This window comes from Brassica napus, chromosome A7 (genome assembly GCF_020379485.1).
Source record: "Brassica napus cultivar Da-Ae chromosome A7, Da-Ae, whole genome shotgun sequence".
NCBI lineage: Eukaryota > Viridiplantae > Streptophyta > Magnoliopsida > Brassicales > Brassicaceae > Brassica > Brassica napus.
Genome location: NC_063440.1, coordinates 2,595,531 through 2,613,017, shown reverse-complemented (window position 1 = coordinate 2,613,017; position 17,487 = coordinate 2,595,531). Strand labels below are relative to the sequence as shown.

At 33.9% G+C, this 17,487-nt stretch overlaps 3 protein-coding genes across 4 annotated transcripts; 2 read left to right on the top strand and 1 right to left on the bottom strand.

Moving 5' to 3' along the window:
- Positions 1–5,658: 5,658 nt before the first annotated feature.
- Positions 5,659–11,843, top strand: LOC106447170 (3-hydroxy-3-methylglutaryl-coenzyme A reductase 2). The gene is made up of 4 exons (XM_048737308.1): positions 5,659–6,740; positions 10,679–10,860; positions 10,945–11,285; positions 11,383–11,843. Exons 1-4 carry the CDS (start codon positions 5,863–5,865, stop codon positions 11,635–11,637), a joined length of 1,656 nt encoding a protein of 551 aa, XP_048593265.1. The 5' UTR covers positions 5,659–5,862; the 3' UTR covers positions 11,638–11,843.
- LOC106441164 lies at positions 8,145–10,336 on the bottom strand. 2 transcript variants are annotated; one of them, XM_048737310.1, is made up of 5 exons: positions 10,150–10,336; positions 9,716–9,784; positions 9,446–9,490; positions 8,984–9,280; positions 8,145–8,907 (listed from the first exon to the last, which is right to left on the bottom strand). In XM_048737310.1, the coding sequence occupies exons 3-5, from the start codon at positions 9,467–9,469 to the stop codon at positions 8,305–8,307; spliced, it is 924 nt and encodes a 307-aa protein (XP_048593267.1). In that variant the 5' UTR covers positions 9,470–9,490; positions 9,716–9,784; positions 10,150–10,336; the 3' UTR covers positions 8,145–8,304. The 2 variants fall into 2 exon arrangements, with proteins under 2 accessions (XP_048593267.1, XP_048593266.1); XM_048737309.1 differs by having other exon boundaries at positions 9,716–9,781; positions 10,150–10,329.
- A 2,332-nt stretch (positions 11,844–14,175) lies between the features above and the next one.
- On the top strand, positions 14,176–15,868 carry LOC106447197 (AP-1 complex subunit sigma-1). The gene is made up of 7 exons (XM_013889073.3): positions 14,176–14,327; positions 14,804–14,890; positions 14,993–15,084; positions 15,162–15,270; positions 15,362–15,397; positions 15,496–15,582; positions 15,655–15,868. Exons 1-7 carry the CDS (start codon positions 14,325–14,327, stop codon positions 15,724–15,726), a joined length of 486 nt encoding a protein of 161 aa, XP_013744527.1. The 5' UTR covers positions 14,176–14,324; the 3' UTR covers positions 15,727–15,868.
- The last annotated feature ends 1,619 nt before the right edge of the window (positions 15,869–17,487 follow it).

Sequence of the window (17,487 nt, the reverse complement as noted above, 5' to 3'; positions counted from 1 at the left end):
TGACGATGAGATTACTTTTGTTCGAACCAATGAACTGAAAGTGCCTTCAAGAACACAAAAAAAAACTAAAAAATACCAGGTTGGGTTCATCTTGATTTCCAAATTGCTAATGGCTACATTATATTTTAATTCTTTATTGTATATTTATGGTTTGTTTCACTTTAACTTCTTCGAATAAATTATTTTATATGAAGTGGTATGAATAATTAATATTAATTGTTGACGGTTACATTACATTTTAGTTCTTTATTAATTAATTAATATTATAGTAAAAATCTGCTATAGAAGTATATTGTTTTATTAATTAATAAAATATTAATTTAATACAATATTTTAAATAACATGAGAAAATTTACTAACAGGTAATTTTGTTATCAAACAAATTTCCCTAAAAGCTATAATAAGTTACAAAACATAACCATTAAGACACTAAAAATTAATTAATATATTCCAGATAAATTATGATCTAAAGCAAATATATTATAAAACATCATTTCCTGTTAAATTAGAAAAATTAATTATTATTTATGATATTATTAAAATAGTATTTTAAAATTTACATTTGATTACTTTAGATTTGTTCATTTTCAATTCTTTGAAAATAGAGAATAATTAAGATTCGTGTCACTTTAGTTCGAACCAAATATGTTATTAAAAGTTACAATATGATATCAGAATTCTGTTTATTATATATTTGTTTATAATATTTTTTCAATCTACAATATTTTTAATAATATTTCATAAAATTAATATAAATTCATTTAAAATAGTTTTTACTATAACTTTCCGCCCGTAGGACGGGTCGACCCTAGTTATATAATAATGACAAGAAACTCTATCTCAGAAACGTATGAGTAAGAGTGCTCTTAATACATGCAATTTAAAATCATATATAAGCCTTTATAGATTAACATAAAAAACACATCCCAGAAAACATAATAAACATAAGAAGAAGTCAAAAAGTAAAGTTGTTGTGAGGTGGATCAACCCAAGCAACACGCTTAGACAAAGATGTACTTGTAAATGGACAAGAGCTTTTCTCATCAACGAGGGAGTAGTACTGGCTAAGAAGCTCATTAGTGGACGGATATTTTGTGTCCCTCTTAGATCCACTAAATGAGTCAGGGTAACGTGCGAATATTGTCAAGCCAGAAACTTCGCTCTTCTCTTCCCATACCATGCGTTCAAGGTTTGGTTTAAACACTGAAGACTTGTTCTCGGTAACAAAGATATTTCCATTATGCTCCATCAACGACACATTTTTGCTTCTGAAATCTATCTGACGATAAAAAGCGGGACAGGCCCATGGTTTCACTGGAAGAACATCCCAGGCTGCGCTACACGGGTCGAAAGCCCCAATTATTTTGCGCTACATTGATAATGAGATAAACGTAAATAAAGGGAAACGACTTTGGTTACAATGCCGCATGCATCTATCTATCTATACTATTATTTATGAAGTGATTTTGCTTAGTTGTCAACTTCTCCATAATTTTAAGTAATTTTATTTATTATCATATTATTTTATTTATTTGTCATGTTTTATATCTATCAATTATTTTGCTTAGGTATCATTCATAGGTGAAGTTTAGAATTAATTCTCTTAATTTGATTGGTTGTTGGTATTTGAATTTTTATTTATTTAATTAAAGTTTTAAAAAGGAAACTAATCCTAGAAAGCTAGAACTACATAATCTAATATAATATTACCATACAAACAATTAAACATTTTAAAGTTAGAAGAATTAACATAATCCGTTTATAGAAACATTTAAATATCGTAGATTACATTCTAGAAATTTAAAATATACATATAATTACATATGGTATGATAGAAATATTTATATAAACGATTTTAACATATTTATATTAATAGTGGATACAATAAATTATAGATTACAAAACTAATTAACCTAAACCTAATAATATTTTTTTATACTCATTATATATTTTTTGTTCGAAAATGTGTCCAATGAATGTAGAACAGTCAAATATACAATTTTAAAAACATTCAGTCATTTTTCAGTGATAGATGTTGATTGTATAGTTAGGTTATTATTTTCAGAAATGATTAAAGTATTTGTATATTTAAAAACAGAAAAATATATGCTAAGTATTTTATAATAATATTAATAAATGAAATATTTATTATAATATAAAACTGAAATATTGGAACATTATACTGATACAAGACTAACTTTAATATACTCTATTAATACAATTCTTATAGCTTTGAATCAAAGCCTTTGATTATAAAAAGATTATATGTTAAATTCTTTAAAATAATATTAATCAATGAAAAAGTTTATTATAATATATAAATTGAAAATCAGAAACAATATATTATTACGGGACTAGAGTTAAGACTCTATTGATATTTTTTTCATTGTAATAAAATTCACATCCTTATTTTGTAATAGGAAAAAAGAACGGATAATATATAAAACTTGATTGAAGAATAATAAAAAAAAATGTTTTTGTTGAAATGTTAAATTTATATATCAACAAAAAAAAAATGTTTACAATACTGAAATTTTGAAAGAGCTATTGCAGTTCCATCATTTTAATTCTTTCCCAGCCATCTTTGCATAAGGAGGCTACTGAACTCAGGGTTCCTGCCTCGAAGGGAGGAGATTCTGTTCCGTATGGTTCGGTCTAGCGATCGCACAAGCTAAGCCGGGGAGTTCCAAGAGTTGTTATGTTTCCGACCATTGCGTTCTCTCCACAGTGAGTAGATTGATCCTTGAAAAGCCAGCGGAAGCAGGCAGGAATCAACCTTATGATGCAATAAAATCAACTTTGATGCAATAGCATAAAAAATTTATAAATCTTTCGCCGTAATAAGGTTTATGAACTTGGAGATTAAGTTTTGGTCCGATATATAAAAGAGGATGTGGTTTATGAAGAAAGTAGACTTCATAAAAGAGAGAGAAGTTTTCATTATGTTTATTTGTTATACTCACTGTGGAGAGAACTTCAGTTATACTTGTCCATTTGTTTATTGCATCAAAATCATTTTTTTCCAAAATAGCATAAAACCTGAATAGATTTATAAAATTTAGAGAACTTCAAAGCATACTTAAACACACATTTTAATTCAATATATATACACTATTAAGAAGCCTTTTTATTCCCGTTGCTTAGGTTGGAAAAATAAACTTTATATAATAGTATCTACAAAATGGAAATACAAAAGGAAAACGACTTTGGTTACAATGCCGCATGCATTCCACGTATTAGGAACATAATAAATTGATAATGAGATAAATGCATATCAGCATATGCATCTGATCGGTCTATAACTAAAAAGTCATTCTCAATGAACCGCCATGCTTTCCTTTCAAAGGAAATATAAAAAACAAATCGCCATGCTTTGTTGCCGTCATTAGAAAACGTCCAGCATGTTTATTTCCTTACGAAAAAGTGTTAGCCAAGTACCAAAATTAATAATAATCTTTCGGACGTCTTTGTTTTCAGTTTCCACCGGCGTTTTTAAAACCGGACTGGCTAACAAACCAAAAATTTGTGGATCATGGGTCATTGTGGTTCAACCGGATCCAGACCGGATTCGATCGGGTTTATTTAGATTAAACTAAATTTAATGATGTTTTATAAATAGTATGCATATTATTAAAAAAAATAAATCATATCAAATAAAATATTTAAATAGCCATAATGTATAGTAAAACTTAAAAATAACAATTAAAATCTAAAATCAATATGAAAATCACATTTAAACTTTATTCGCAGATCTTATCACTTTAAATCTTCACACCTTTAAAAAAAATTATATACACATTAGGTAAAAGTTATATTTTGAAATACGAATTTTACAAACGTAAATGTTTCAATTATTTAAAGTTTTCAAAACAAGTGATCATGAAATAAGAAATAGACAAAAATAATATCTTAACGTGAATATTAAACTTTGTGAATCTTGTAATTTATGGCTTGTAAAGACGACAAAAGAAAAAACGAAATACAATACTTTATTAATCTTTAATAAATCTTATTTTTACTTAAAAAGGAAAAAAATATTATTTCATTAACAAAATTTTGGCTTATATATGAACCGAGGGTTGGCATGTTCATTGGGTCGCCGGTTCTCGGGTTTTTGACAGTTCGCTATGGATTTTTAACTGGTTCGATTTAGTTGAGTTCTAACTCTAACCCAACCCGGATTATTTTCGGTTCATGGTTCAACCCGATCCGACCGCCGGTTCGGTCCGGGTATAAAAACACATGTTTCCACGGACATGACAACTTGCATTTGCATTAGGTCATATTTGTATGTATAATCATTATCAACTAGGTTAAGATCCGTGCCTTGCGCGGGATGAACATTATATATATAATTTTTTTATACATTATATGTTTCTAACATATTATGAAAATAAAAAAAATATATTGAATAATTAAAATAACGGTAACTATTACTTATATAATTAAATTGGTGAGAACATATAAATAAATTTGATTAATCCAAAAAATATTTTTTCTATTTGATATGGTATATAATTAAATTTAAATGATAGTAACATATATATAGTATATTTTAATATTTATTAAATGTTAATTTTTGCTCATATATTTTTTTATCATTTGTATGTGTTATAGCAAAAAAAAATAAATTACTGATAACAATTTTCACTATGAGATTAATAGTTTAAGTGATTTATAATATTTTTAAAAATTAAGTTGTCAATATGTTTCAAATTTTTTATCAAAAACAAATTGTTCACAGTAAATTTCAAAATTAAGATATATATATATATATATATATATATATATATCTTTTACTTTTAATACTTATTAAATGAGACTTTCAACTTATATAATTTTTTTAATTATTTGTATCAAGTCATAACAAAAATTTTAAACCATGGATCACAAAATTTGAATGTGAAATTTTTAATAATTTTAGTAATTTATAATCGCTTTTAAAAATTCAAAAGATAACATACAAAGAAATTTTTTTATTTTTATTATATGGTTACTATAGTTTTTTAATTTATTTTAATAGTTTTAAATTAAGCAAATATAATATAAGACACCCTTATTTTTATCAAATTCTTATTATTCAAAATCATTAATTGTCATATATACTTTAGCCACATTAAGAAACTCCGTAATTTTAAGGAAATAATGAAGCACATTAGTAATGTATTTATAGTTAGTTTAATAAAAAGCTTATTATATATTTAGATGGACCAACCTATTTCTCTAGGAATTCTAAGAATCATTCTAGTGATGACACATGACTAAAAAAAATATTGTAATGATTCTCAAATAATATATAGGGTACTAGATTAATACAGTTTTGTAAAACGCATACGAAATGTCTGGAAATTTCTATTTTTACATTTTTTAAGTCAATAGATAAAAAATTTATTTTGAATTCCTTGCTTTTAATGGGATAATATTGTAAGAAAAAAACAATTGAAGAGGAAAACCTCACGTTATCTATCACTTTCAATAGTTTTTTGGTCTCCATTAAAAAAGGATAACTATTTTTAATATTTTAGGTTCAACAGAATTTTTTTAAATTCTATAGATTTAATTTTCAATTAATAAATAAACGAAAAGATGCCTAAATCTGTTAACTTTTAAACTAAGGATGGATAAAGGAATAAACTTTAAAAGGAATATTAATTAATTTCTACTAATAATTAAGAATTAATAGAAGTAGTTAGCGAGATAGAGACGAAGACCAAATCATCTCCTCTCTCACAAACAAACATTAAACTCTTGACGTTGATTTCGATGTCCACCACTACCAACCATCCCTATATATATATAAACCCCTCCAAAACCTAAAGATTTCATAATCATCACATCTCCGTTTAAAAGAAAAGACCGTCAATGGATATCCGTCGAAGATTACCGAGTAGAGAACTCCCAGCTCAAAACGACGACGTTGTCACTGCTCCTCCTCCTCGCAGAGGCTCCGACGCGCTTCCTCTCCCGCTATACCTAACCAATTTCTTTTTCACATTCCTCTTCGCCGCCACCGTCTACTTCCTTCTCATCAGGTGGGGCGAGAAGATCAGTACATCGACGCCTCTTCACGTCGTCAACCTCTCCGAGCTCCTCTCACTCATTGGAGTCATCGCCTCGTGCATCTACCTCATCGGCTTCCTCGGCGTCGACTTCGTTCAATCCGTCTTCCTCCGATCATCCTCCGACGACGACGACGTTTGGATCCCCAACGACGACGAGATCGATCGCCTCGTCAAGATCGAGTCTGATCTTACTTCCGAGGAAGACGAAGCGATCGTCAAGTCCGTGGTCGACGGAGCCACCTCGTCGCACTCGCTCGAGACGAAGCTCGGAGACTGCAAGCGAGCCGCGGCGATTAGACGAGAAGCGGTTCAGAGGATGACCGGAAAATCCTTAACCGGGCTTCCGCTGGACGGTTTCGACTACGATTCGATCTTGGGACAGTGCTGCGAGATGCCGGTTGGGTACGTTCAGATTCCGGTGGGGATCGCCGGACCTCTGTTGCTCGACGGGAAAGAGTACTGGGTGCCAATGGCGACTACGGAGGGGTGTTTGGTCGCAAGCACGAACAGAGGATGCAAGGCTATTCACTTGTCTGGTGGTGCTTTCAGTTTTCTCATGAAGGATGCGATGACTAGAGCTCCTGTTGTTAAGTTCCCTTCTGTGAAAAGAGCTGCTCGTGCCATGTTTTATCTACAGGATCCTGCTAATTTCGAGAGACTCTCTCTTATTTTCAGCAAGTAAAGTTTTGAGGCCCTGTTCGTTTCGTAAACTGGATGAGAATTCCAGACGCAGCATCCGCGCACAGTAACTGGATGCAGCAATCAGATGTTGTTCGTTCGCGATTCTGGAAATTTTGGATCATGCGTCTGGAAATTGTATCTGGCTGTAGTTATGTTCGTTTACATTTCTGTATTTTGTATCTGGATGAGTTTTATGTCAAATGACCAAAAACTCCTTGTCTTCTCTTTTGGTCTAAACATGTATAAAACTATATCTAAAATTCAATTTTCATGTTTTAACTTGTAAAAAATTATGTTTAAATGTAAATAAAATAGACATAAATAAAAATAAATATCAAATTCAATTTTTCATGTTTTATAACATTATAAAGTAACAATAATAAACATTAAACTCAAAATTCAAAGTCTTAAAATAACAAAATAAAAACTCAAAGTTTTGATTCAAAACATTCAAAGACTGAAACACTCAAACCATAAACTCTTGACATAAAAACTCTTGACTTCAAGAAGATCTTCAAATGTCTTGAACACTCAAACCTGAAACATATAAACAATTCAATTTCAAAACATTTCACATACTACATGCTTCCTTACAAGTAGCCTAACAACTTAATGACATATTTCTAAGACTCTTATGCTAATCACAAGCGCATATACAAACGTGAGAGAGAGAGAGAGAGAGAGAGAGAGAGAGAGAGAGAGATGAGAATAAGAACCTGGAGGAAGTGAAGCTAATATGGAAGTCGACTTCCTCTTGCTATCCTTTCAGTGATTGCATCACGTCGAATCTCCATTGCTCTATCACCAGATGGAAGGTATGGAGTATGCTCAAGCTCTTCTACTGCTTGGTCACCATGATGTTCATACTCATTTATTGTTTCCCAATAAGTGAAATCACGGTCTTCATCAGATGAATCTCGAATAAAATTGTGAAGTGCCATAGTTGCTGTCACAATCTTCACCCACTTTATAACATCATACTTCGGATGTTTTCTATCTAAAATCCTCCACTTCGCTTTCCAAACACCAAATGTTCTTTCAATCACAGAACGTAAACTAGCATGCCTCCGGTTAAACAGTTCTCTAGAGTTTGTTGGTGGTCCTCCCCTAGCAAACTGGTCAAGATGATACCTAGTTCTACGATGCGGACCTAGGTAACCGGTTCTAGTTGGATAACCGGAATCAACTAGATAGTACTTACCATCTGGTGGATGAGGGAAGAAGGGTTCATGTGTCGCACAATGTGTAAGAACTTTCGTGTCATGAGCTCTACCAGGAACTCCCACGTATGCATAGATGAATCGCATTTTCAGATTGCATATTGCGAGTACATTGATTGTCGGTTCTCCTTTCCTGCCTCTGTACGGTTCTGGATTATCAGACGGAGGACGAACAGGTAAGTGAGTTCCGTCCAAAGCATAAATATAGAAAGAAACACATTGTCATGCATACAACTAGAAAGAAACACAAGACTCAAACAGATAGAAAGAAACACAAGACTCAAACAACACTAGATAGGAGAACACAATACTTAGACAACACTAGATAGGAGAACACAAACTCATGCATATCTGCTTTCACCGGTCTCTTCCTCCAAATAGAGAATCTTGTTCTCGTCATCTTCATAACTTAGGAACGTCTGTCGATTTGTAGCAGCTTCCCTGAGATGTTTATAAGAAGCTTTGTACAATGGAGACCACATTCTGATACTAGACAGTGAATGCAAGACTCTCATAGCCTTAAGCTGACTGCAACTCAAATCTGGATGGCTTTCTATTAGCTGGTTCTTGTGAGAGAGTATCTCATCACGTGATTGAAGACTACTTCTCATAACATCTGCTGCTTGTTCTGCACGCCTTTTCCGAGAAGGCTTTGGCAAGGCTCGTGGAGCATTGGAGACTCGTGGACCATTAGAGGATGAGGGAGCATCTGGTTCAGGATCGGTTTGCCTTGCTGGAGGATCGGTTTGCCTTGCTGGAGGATCGGTTTGCCTTGCTTCAGATGCAGCATCATCATTCTCTACCTCCATATTGTCTAACTCATTTTCACCTTGCTGAGCACTCCACCCTTCTGCTCCACTTACATGAACCCCACTGAAAATCTGTTCCATTAGATCTGCATTTGCCACTGGTTTATCTTTGTATTTCCTAGCTCCAGGCCATTCCTATAATCAAATAACAACCATCACTCATGATACTTTGATAAAAAAAAATCTAACAGATCATGGGTTTGGTATATACCTTACAACGCTGCTCCCACCAATCATCACTCATGTCTATTGAGCCATCTGGATGATATCCCAGTCCAGTTCTATTGTGAGTCAATCTCTTCATAGCTCCATATTGCTTCTTGCAAGAGTTGAACTTGTTCCTAAACTTTATCCATGGATGCCTCACCCCATATGTATCATAAAACTTGTCTGCAATTGTCTTTCTCGCAGTTTCATGGAGAACCTTATTTTTCACATTGCCTTTCAGTTCTTCTTCAATTCTTAGTTGAAGCACAAACCGTGTTTGTTCATCACTCCAGAATAGAGTCTATGAACAACACAAGAGGACCATCTAAGTCAAGACTAAACTAAATTCAATGCATTAAGACCATGTCTAAGTCAAGACTAAACTAAATTCAGTGCGTAAAGACCATCTAAGTCAAGACTAAATGCAACACAGAAACACCAAAATAGAGTGTTGAATATGACTTACATCACTTCCAGGGACAGATGCCATTGAAGCTTGAACAGATAGTCACTGAAACAAAAATAAAAACAAAAGCATGAAGCACAACAAAACAAACACCATGCTTAATTTTTTTTTATGGGTCTATAGGATTACACAAAACAAACAGAGCAGTGAGAATACATTTCTCAACAAACCAACACACAAGAGACATTAGAGATCTCCCATAACATTAAAAATCTCACATAACATTTCAAGCTTTAGAACAGACTCTCTATCAAAGAAAATGAAGCTTACCAGAAGGAAGCTGAGATGCTTTAGAACAGAGACTGTGTGAGAGATACCATCAAAGCTCCATTCTTTCTGCTAAGAAAAACAAAACAAATGAGATTTCCAAAAGGTTACCAATAGAGAGAGAGAGAGGGAGAGACTGCGTGAGTGAGAGAGAGAGAGAGAGAGAGAGAGAGAGAGAGAGAGAGAGAGAGAGAGAGAGAGAGAGAGAGAGAGAGAGAGAGAGAGAGAGAGAGAGAGGGAGAGACTGCGTGAGAGAGAGAGAGAGACAGCGTGAGAGAGAGAGAGAGACAGCGTGAGAGAGAGAGACTGCGTGAGAGAGAGAGAGGGAGAGACTGCGTGAGAGAGAGAGAGAGAGAGATTGCGTGAGAGAGAGAGAGAGAGAGAGAGAGAGAGAGAGAGAGAGAGGGAGAGACTGCGTGAGAGAGAGAGAGACTTACCAATAGAGCTTGAGAGAGGGAGAGACTGCGTGAGAGAGAGAGATGGGTTCGAGAGAGAGACTCCGTGAGAGAGAGAGATGGGTTCGAGAGAGAGAGACTGTCTGAGAGAGAGAGACTGAGAGAGAGGGTTGAGAGAGATCAGAGGTTCATGGTTGCAGAGATCAGAGGTTGAAGAGAGGAGGATGAAGAGATACGGCGATCTAGGTTAAAAAAATTAATGGCAAAACTTTTGTAATTTTTAAAATAAAATAAGGGTATTACCGACTTTTAGCGTTTTTGGATGAGTTTGCTGTAGTTGGAAGCGTTCAAACATCTCATCCAGAAATCCCGAAAAATCCGGATGAGTTTTCAAAATAAATCTGGATGCCGCGTCCAACTTAACCTCCTATTTCGCGCCAAACGAACATCGATCCGTGTCTGCGTCTGGATGCTGCGTCCAGTTCACGAAACGAACAGGGCCTGACTACTTTGTCTAAGCTAGGATGGGGTGATTTTGTATTGACCATTGTGTGTGTGTGTTTGTTTGTAGATCGAGTAGATTTGCTTGGCTTCAGAGTATCACATGCTCGATTTCTGGGAGGAATCTCTATCCGAGGTTTGCGTGTGGTACTGGCGATGCTATGGGGATGAACATGGTCTCCAAAGGCGTTCAGAATGTCTTGGAGTTTATGAAGACAATGTTCCCTGACATGGTTGTGATTGGCATCTCAGGTTTGTAGTAGTCTACTCTTTACTTGTCTTGGTTTCTGGATTAAAGTCAGCTCTTTTGATTCGTGGTGTTAATTTGGTGTTCAGGGAATTGCTGTTCCGACAAGAAAGCTTCGGCTATAAACTGGATCCAAGGACGTGGGAAGCATGTTGTGTGTGAAGCCCTTATTAAAGGTGAGATTGTGAGGAATGTGTTGAAGACTACCGTGGAGGATCTTGTCGAGCTTCACGTGCTCAAGAACCTTACTGGTTCAGCCATGGCTGGTTCTCTTGGTGGATTCAATGCTCATGCCAGCAATATTGTCAGCGCTGTCTTCATCGCCACTGGCCAAGACCCTGCTCAGAACGTGGAGAGCTCTCACTGTATCACCCAGTTTGAAGCTGAAGGCGACGACCTTCACATCTCTGTCTCTATGCCTTGCATTGAGGTATAATGCATGTTTGTATATTAGTGTTTGCATGTTGTAGAGATTTTGTGTGGACCCCCAAACTGATGAATGTTGTGTAATGATGTGGCTACTACAGGTTGGTACTGTTGGAGGTGGGACACAGCTTGCATCACAGTCAGCTTGTTTGAACCTGCTCGGTGTAAAAGGATCAAGCGACAAGGAGAAAGCTGGCTCGAACGCAAGGCAACTGGCGAGAATTGTGGCTGGTTCGGTTCTCGCGGGAGAGCTGTCGCTAATGTCTGCTATTGCATCTGGACAGCTTGTAAAGAGTCACATGAAGTACAACAGGTCCAGCAGAGACATTGGCCCTTCATCTCAAGTTAACAGATGAGCATGCAACAGATAATAAAACAGATTAGTTAAAAAAAAAATTGATTTGATGTAATAATAACCTTCATTTGTTTGTTCTTCATTGATTGATCCCGTTTCTAGCTATGTATGTACTCCAAACTACCTTTTTTATTATGTAAAAGACAATTTAGTACTTTCATGGCTTTTAAGATCATTAATAGTCTTTGATAAGTAACCGTTGGATTATCTTCTACGTTTTAAACCAACTGTTCACATCTAATCAGATTAGAGAAGATTGCTTATAGATCACGTCTTAAGCTTTGATACCGGACCGTTGGATTTTCTTTGGCTCTTGCCTTTTATGGAAGTTTTATACTTGGTAGGAGTGGTGCTGGTATGATTGATGAACAAGAAAGTCAACGGTTCCTCTTTTTCAACTCTCATTGTTTGAGTTTTGTAGTTGTTACAGCCACTTGATGTTTGATTTGAGTTATACTAGAGGCATCGTCTTGTTTCTTTGTTTGAGTAGCAATGAAATAAGCGATGAGCTCCTCAGGGTCCAATTATCATGCATACTTGCTTTGACCATTACTTGTGTTTCACAGCTGTTAGCGCTTGATTGAGGAATTAAGCATGATTTTAGTAGCGATGAGTTACTTTAAATCCAATTATCATGTTTAATTCCTCGAGTTTTATTGTTGTTAGCCACCTGATGCTTGATTAAGATTCATAAATCATGGATATAATGTGAAGAACTTAGATGCATTTCTCTGATTCTTTATTTTATTGCTGGACGAAATGAACATAATTTGAGTAGCCATGACATAAACAAGGACCCCCTTTAGGTTCCAGTGATCATCATATTCATGTTGGATGCTATTAGTGTAATCAGGATATTCCCCTGGGTTTCAGTTTCATTTTCGGGGTAATATAGAGTTGATTGTGGGTTGATGATAGCTTAGCATCAAGATGCGAGATTAAGGCATAGTCATAATAAATGCTATGTTAATTAGTATTATTGTAGTGCTTTGTTGTGCTGTTACGAAGTAAACTACAGAGTTAGGTAGTAATAAATGTAACGTGTGGTTTGTGGGTGTGGCAGAGGATGGAGAAGTGATATGGGAGTTTGACACAAGTTAAGCTATAGTATAAAATATAAATATCCAAAACTGGTGTTAGTTGGAGAGGAACCGGTTATTTATGAGCCTTTGTAATAGAGAGAATGCAAATTCTAGATGAAGTACACTTGTGACTCGTGTACATGCAGCAGCTATTAAATTCCAATAACAAACGTACCAGTAGAATACTAGAATCACTCTTGTTTAAATCGCTTTTATTTTCTAGTTTTAGTTCAACTGTCAATCCAAAAATGGTAGATCACAACTGAAACCCGTTGGGAAACAGTCAAAAACACAATGACAACCCATAGGAACAAAATTTCTCATACAAGAGCAAAATATTTCGATTATGGCATAATATAATAGAAACAAAATTTTAAGGAGAAAACTTTTTCAATATGAAAAGAAAAACCACATATATTATATTCAAAATTATATTATATACTAAATGAATATGAATACAACCACATCTTCTTTGTTTCACCATAACATAGACTAAAGCTCTAAACATCAAAATATCCAACGACAAAAAACAAATCAATTAGGATTCCGGTCACCGGAAAAATCTTCGGTGCAAATCCAATATGAACAAATCAATTTTATTTATGTCAAAATTCAACTCAATCGAAAAAGTTCTCACCATTGGATTTTTCACACTCAAGATAGTACCTGGTTAAGAACTTTAGTTGCTAGCTACGCTAAAATCCAAATTTACGAGAAACCAAACCATTGAAATGAAAAACGGAATATTTTATATCAAAACCATTGAGTCATGAAATTTCTCACAAAATATCAGTGCAAAAGTTGAATTGGTAAATCCAGATGAATTATGTCTCTTTTCACTCTTGTGTCTATATGTTATGTTTTATTTGTCACACACAAAAATTAAGTTAAAAACTATATATAGTGTCTCATTAATCCCTCCAGTTTCAGGATATTATTGGTCTAAACCCAAAGTTATGTTTATGTTTCTTCCAGCACCAAAAACTACCAATGCAGTTTTTTGCATCTTTCAATTTTAACCTTTTGTGTAAATTCTAAACTCAACACAATTACACCCATTTGTTTTCTCCACTAAAAGGAACACAAACAAAATCTGTCTTTTGCATAATGTATAGCTTACTAAGGAAAGGAGTCTCCACACGTCATTCCCACCTGTTACTCTACTTTCCATAAGAAACGAAGGCTTGTCCGGGACCTTCACGGAGACGGTTAAACAACTCGGTTACTGGACACAAGTGAGGATGGTGTGGGCTTGGCCTCCTCCATTGACTCACACTTGTAAAAAAAATCTCAGAATTGGGCACAGACTCGCTTATCTCCTCTTGTATCGTCCTCGAGCATGTTCGACTGTTTTCTAAATCGTTTCTCAAGCCACTCATTGGCGCAAGTAAAATAATTTATAACTTGGGAGATGAATCCGACCCGGAAGTAGATCCGATCCGTATAACTACTACTATTAAACAGTGTTATATTTACTATAATACCCCTGACATTCAGGTCCTTGCTATTATGATGTGCGAACGAACGATTTGATTCATTCATTCATTGATTGTTAGACGGGACGGACGATCATTCATCAGATCTCTTCTGGGAATCGAGGATAAACATGGTAACAATTCAATACTTCCCGTTACTGTATTTTGGATCTGCCTTTTCGATCTTGTGCCCTTTGTTATTGTTTGAATCTGAGATACCTTATCTCTGATCCTTCCTTCCTTTCTGGTTGCGATTTGATCGGTAATCGATTTCATCTGATTGGATCTGCTTAGCGATTGTTTGTTTTCATGGAGCCTTTTGTTGGAAGTAATTAAGCTTCTTGGGTTCTATGCTTTATGTTCTTCTGAATTTGGCAAAAGAATCTGGCGGATCTGTTTCACCTTGATATCTCTTATGAATGGGCTTTAATCTTTTTCGTTAGTTTCTTCTATTGCAAAATAAAAAAATGCTTTCTTTTCAAACCTGTAGCTTTAGATATATTGGTCTAGGATCTTCACTTGGAGGAGTTGTACTTTCTATCTAGTTCTATGTATCATCTTGTTTTTGTTGGCTCAAGAATCTTGGGTTGGTGGTGTTTTGTATTTCCAGATTCATTTCGTGCTTCTAGTTAGTCGGCAAGGAAAAGTGAGGCTCACCAAGTGGTATTCGCCTTATACACAGAAGGAAAGGTCTAAGGTTTGTGTACACCTCAAGTTTTACCAGTCTCAAATCTTTCAGCTTCATTCATCGCTGCTGCTTATGCTTTGCTTTCCCTTTGATTTTTACACATGTGGACAGGTCATACGCGAACTCAGCGGTGTCATCCTCAACCGAGGCCCCAAGCTCTGCAATTTCATCGAATGGCGAGGATACAAGGTTGTCTACAAGAGGTAAACAAAGAAAACATAACGAGCTTATACTAAAAGAAAACATGGGTAATGAAGATGATTGTTGTGTATTTGTGCAGGTATGCAAGTCTGTACTTCTGCATGTGCATTGATGAGGCGGATAACGAGTTAGAGGTACTGGAGATTATTCACCACTATGTCGAGATTCTTGACCGTTACTTTGGCAGTGTGAGTTAACACATATCCAAAAAGTTTTTCTGTCAGCTTACCAAAAAACAACTAGATATTGATTTAGAGTTGTTTATTCTATGATCTACAGGTTTGTGAACTCGATTTGATTTTTAACTTCCACAAGGTATGCATAGACACAAATCTGAGAGCATTCTAAGTGAAAAGCAATGATTCTATTACACCCTATATTCTTACTTTTGTTAATGGCAATTTTCGATCTAGGCGTATTATATATTGGATGAGCTGTTGATCGCCGGTGAGCTTCAAGAGTCGAGCAAGAAAACAGTGGCGAGGATAATATCAGCTCAGGTTTGGTTTCTTAATCTTAATGCTCTAGTCCTTATGGGTTGTTGTACTTATGATGTGTTACTTTAATTGAAGGATCAATTGGTGGAGGCTGCGAAAGAGGAGGCTAGTTCCATAAGTAACATCATTGCTCAGGCTACCAAGTAGTTTCTTTCTGATTTGTTGTTTAAAAAACATCGTTAATGGTTTAATTATTTCCTTATTTTCTGAGAGACTATTCTAAATCACACTTTTCTTTTCCATGTCATGTCATGTGTTTTATCTGTTTGATAAGAAACATTTATTGATCCTTGTGGGTTTACGAGTAGTGATTCCTTTCTGCAGTACATTCTTTGGGATCTACCATGATTGATAAGAATACTACCAGATCTAGGTGCATTCTTTCGGACCAAACGTTTCCAAGATCTTATCAGGAATCTTTACTGTTCATTTCAAGTTTTTACTTAGACCAAAACTTGAGTGGCGTTTTGTTTCTCTTCAGATTCCCTATGGTTTCATTGGCTCATGTGCATCATCATGCGTTGATGAGAGATCTTCTGAACAATAGATAAGAACCAAGAAAAGGAATTTCAGAGAAGCTCTACGGACATATCATAAATGAGGTCGGAGAAGATTCATTTATAACTCAGGGATCTATTTTCTTCCGCTTCTTGAACTCTTGATAACTCTATTTCCATGATCAGATTTGGAGCATCATTATAGAAAAAAGCATTTTACAAAAAAAAAAAAACCTCGTCAATGTTCACCTATTTATATAACGTTCAAGATGGATGTTTCTTGAATTCCAGAATAGAGTTGGAGAAGAAAATTTTAACATTAACTAGATTTTAATCCGTGCATCCGCACAGGTTTTTCATCTTTAATGTAATAACTTTTGGGGTTATTGGTAAAGTGAATTCTCATAAATTTTGAAACCGGTGTTTAGAAAATATTTTGTAAAAAAAATCCAAAATTATAAAAATTATTAAAAAGTTCAAATTTGAAAATATATAATTCGAAATTATAAGAAAAACTTACTTATTCTTAATTTTTATTTATTTTATTACTTTATATATATATATATATATAAAGCAAAGGGTAAAATCGTCTTTTGCCTTTTTCATGAATTTTTTTTGGGTTATTTTTCTCTTTGGATGCTCTTTTTTGTGACAAAAACTTTAAATTGACTATTTAAGAAAAATTGTCCAATTTTGTAAATAATAATGCTATATGATTCAGAAAATAAATAAATTATATATTTACTTTATAAAAAGAATGATAGAAAATAGGTGATACAAATCCATGAAAATCTATACTAATCCAAAAAATTATAATAAACTTTCATAAGTCAATGTATATAAATTTTCACAATCCACATAACTTTTAAAATCTATCAACTCTTAAAATTCACAAATTCTACACAACTTCATCTCCCAATAATCCCCCTCGCCTTTATAAATGATAGAAGTTTTTAATGTGTAAACATGTTATTCATATTGCCTTCGAATTTTAAACCAATTTAAGTGATATATTTTTCTTGACCAATTTTTTATTTTCTTGTTCTAATTTAAAAAAAATAATTTGTATGTTTTAACTTTGAACCTAAAATTATTCTTTTGACACTTGCTTTCAATCGCATCATTATTTTTAATATATCTATTTTTATTAATTTTTGTTCCGTTTATAAATTATTTATTTTCAGATATAAAATTTTGAGATATGTTATCAATTTTATTTTTGATTTTAATGTACTATATAGTTTGATTAATTTTAACATGTTATTTTAAATGTGTTTTCTTTGTTTTTAAATTTTTTTATAGAAATATATATTTATCGTCAAAAATTTGAGATGAGTTAATGTTTTCTTCTTGTGTAGATCATAACAATATATAACTTACATTAGTGTTTTATTAATTTATACTATGATTA

What these genes read in the sequence shown, in the direction of transcription:
- LOC106447170 (XM_048737308.1), top strand. Translation starts at nt 5,863, where the DNA reads ATGGATATCCGTCGAAGATTACCGAGTAGAGAACTCCCAGCTCAAAAC. An exon ending in GGTTGTGATTGGCATCTCAG is followed by an intron (nt 10,861 to 10,944) that starts GTTTGTAGTAGT and finishes TTTGGTGTTCAG; the next exon opens with GGAATTGCTGTTCCGACAAG. An exon ending in TCTCTATGCCTTGCATTGAG is followed by an intron (nt 11,286 to 11,382) that starts GTATAATGCATG and finishes TGGCTACTACAG; the next exon opens with GTTGGTACTGTTGGAGGTGG.
- LOC106441164 (XM_048737310.1), bottom strand. Translation starts at nt 9,469, where the DNA reads ATGGCATCTGTCCCTGGAAGTGAT. An exon ending in CATCTGTCCCTGGAAGTGAT is followed by an intron (nt 9,281 to 9,445) that starts GTAAGTCATATT and finishes TGTTGTTCATAG; the next exon opens with ACTCTATTCTGGAGTGATGA. An exon ending in GGTGGGAGCAGCGTTGTAAG is followed by an intron (nt 8,908 to 8,983) that starts GTATATACCAAA and finishes ATTTGATTATAG; the next exon opens with GAATGGCCTGGAGCTAGGAA.
- LOC106447197 (XM_013889073.3), top strand. An exon ending in CACAGAAGGAAAGGTCTAAG is followed by an intron (nt 14,891 to 14,992) that starts GTTTGTGTACAC and finishes ACATGTGGACAG; the next exon opens with GTCATACGCGAACTCAGCGG. An exon ending in TACAAGGTTGTCTACAAGAG is followed by an intron (nt 15,085 to 15,161) that starts GTAAACAAAGAA and finishes GTATTTGTGCAG; the next exon opens with GTATGCAAGTCTGTACTTCT.